This window comes from Gavialis gangeticus, unplaced genomic scaffold, assembly GCF_001723915.1.
Source record: "Gavialis gangeticus isolate Ggan-Ray unplaced genomic scaffold, GavGan_comp1, whole genome shotgun sequence".
Lineage (NCBI taxonomy): Eukaryota > Metazoa > Chordata > Crocodylia > Gavialidae > Gavialis > Gavialis gangeticus.
Genome location: NW_017729004.1, coordinates 41,423,763 through 41,424,172, shown reverse-complemented (window position 1 = coordinate 41,424,172; position 410 = coordinate 41,423,763). Strand labels below are relative to the sequence as shown.

Here is a 410-nt window from a genome sequence, read left to right as displayed (position 1 = left end):
GCCGGGCCGGGGCAGCGCAGGCAGCAGGGGCAAGTGGCTCCGGAGCAGCGGGAGGCTCGCGGCGGCCGGGGCCGGGGCCGGGGCATGGAGGCGGTGCTGCTGGAGCACTTCCCGGCGGGGCTGGACTCCTTCTCCTCGCCGCCCTACTTCGACGAGGAGGACTTCTTCACGGACCAGTCCTCGCGGGACCCCCTGGAGGCGGACGAGCTGCTGGAGCACGACGTGGACTTGCTGAGCCACCAGCTGCAGCAGTACTACCGGGACGGCGCCGAGCCCGAGGGCGGCTACTGCTGCGAGGCGGCGGCAGGCAGCTTCCCGCCGTCCCCGGCCTCGCCCGGCTTCCCGTACGAGTGCTGCGGCGCGGGCGGCGCGGAGCTGCTGTCCCCGGGGGCGCGGCTCAAGGCGCTGGG

The 410-nt window shown here is 75.6% G+C and overlaps 1 protein-coding gene across 1 annotated transcript in view; it reads left to right on the top strand.

Moving 5' to 3' along the window:
• The first annotated feature begins 84 nt into the window (after nucleotides 1-84).
• Nucleotides 85-410, top strand: part of PTF1A (pancreas specific transcription factor, 1a) — an 824-nt gene continuing 498 nt past the window's right edge. Inside the window, exon 1 of the mRNA XM_019507959.1 lies at nucleotides 85-367. Within this exon, the coding sequence (XP_019363504.1) occupies nucleotides 85-367 (283 nt within the window). The remainder of the gene's footprint in view (nucleotides 368-410) is intronic.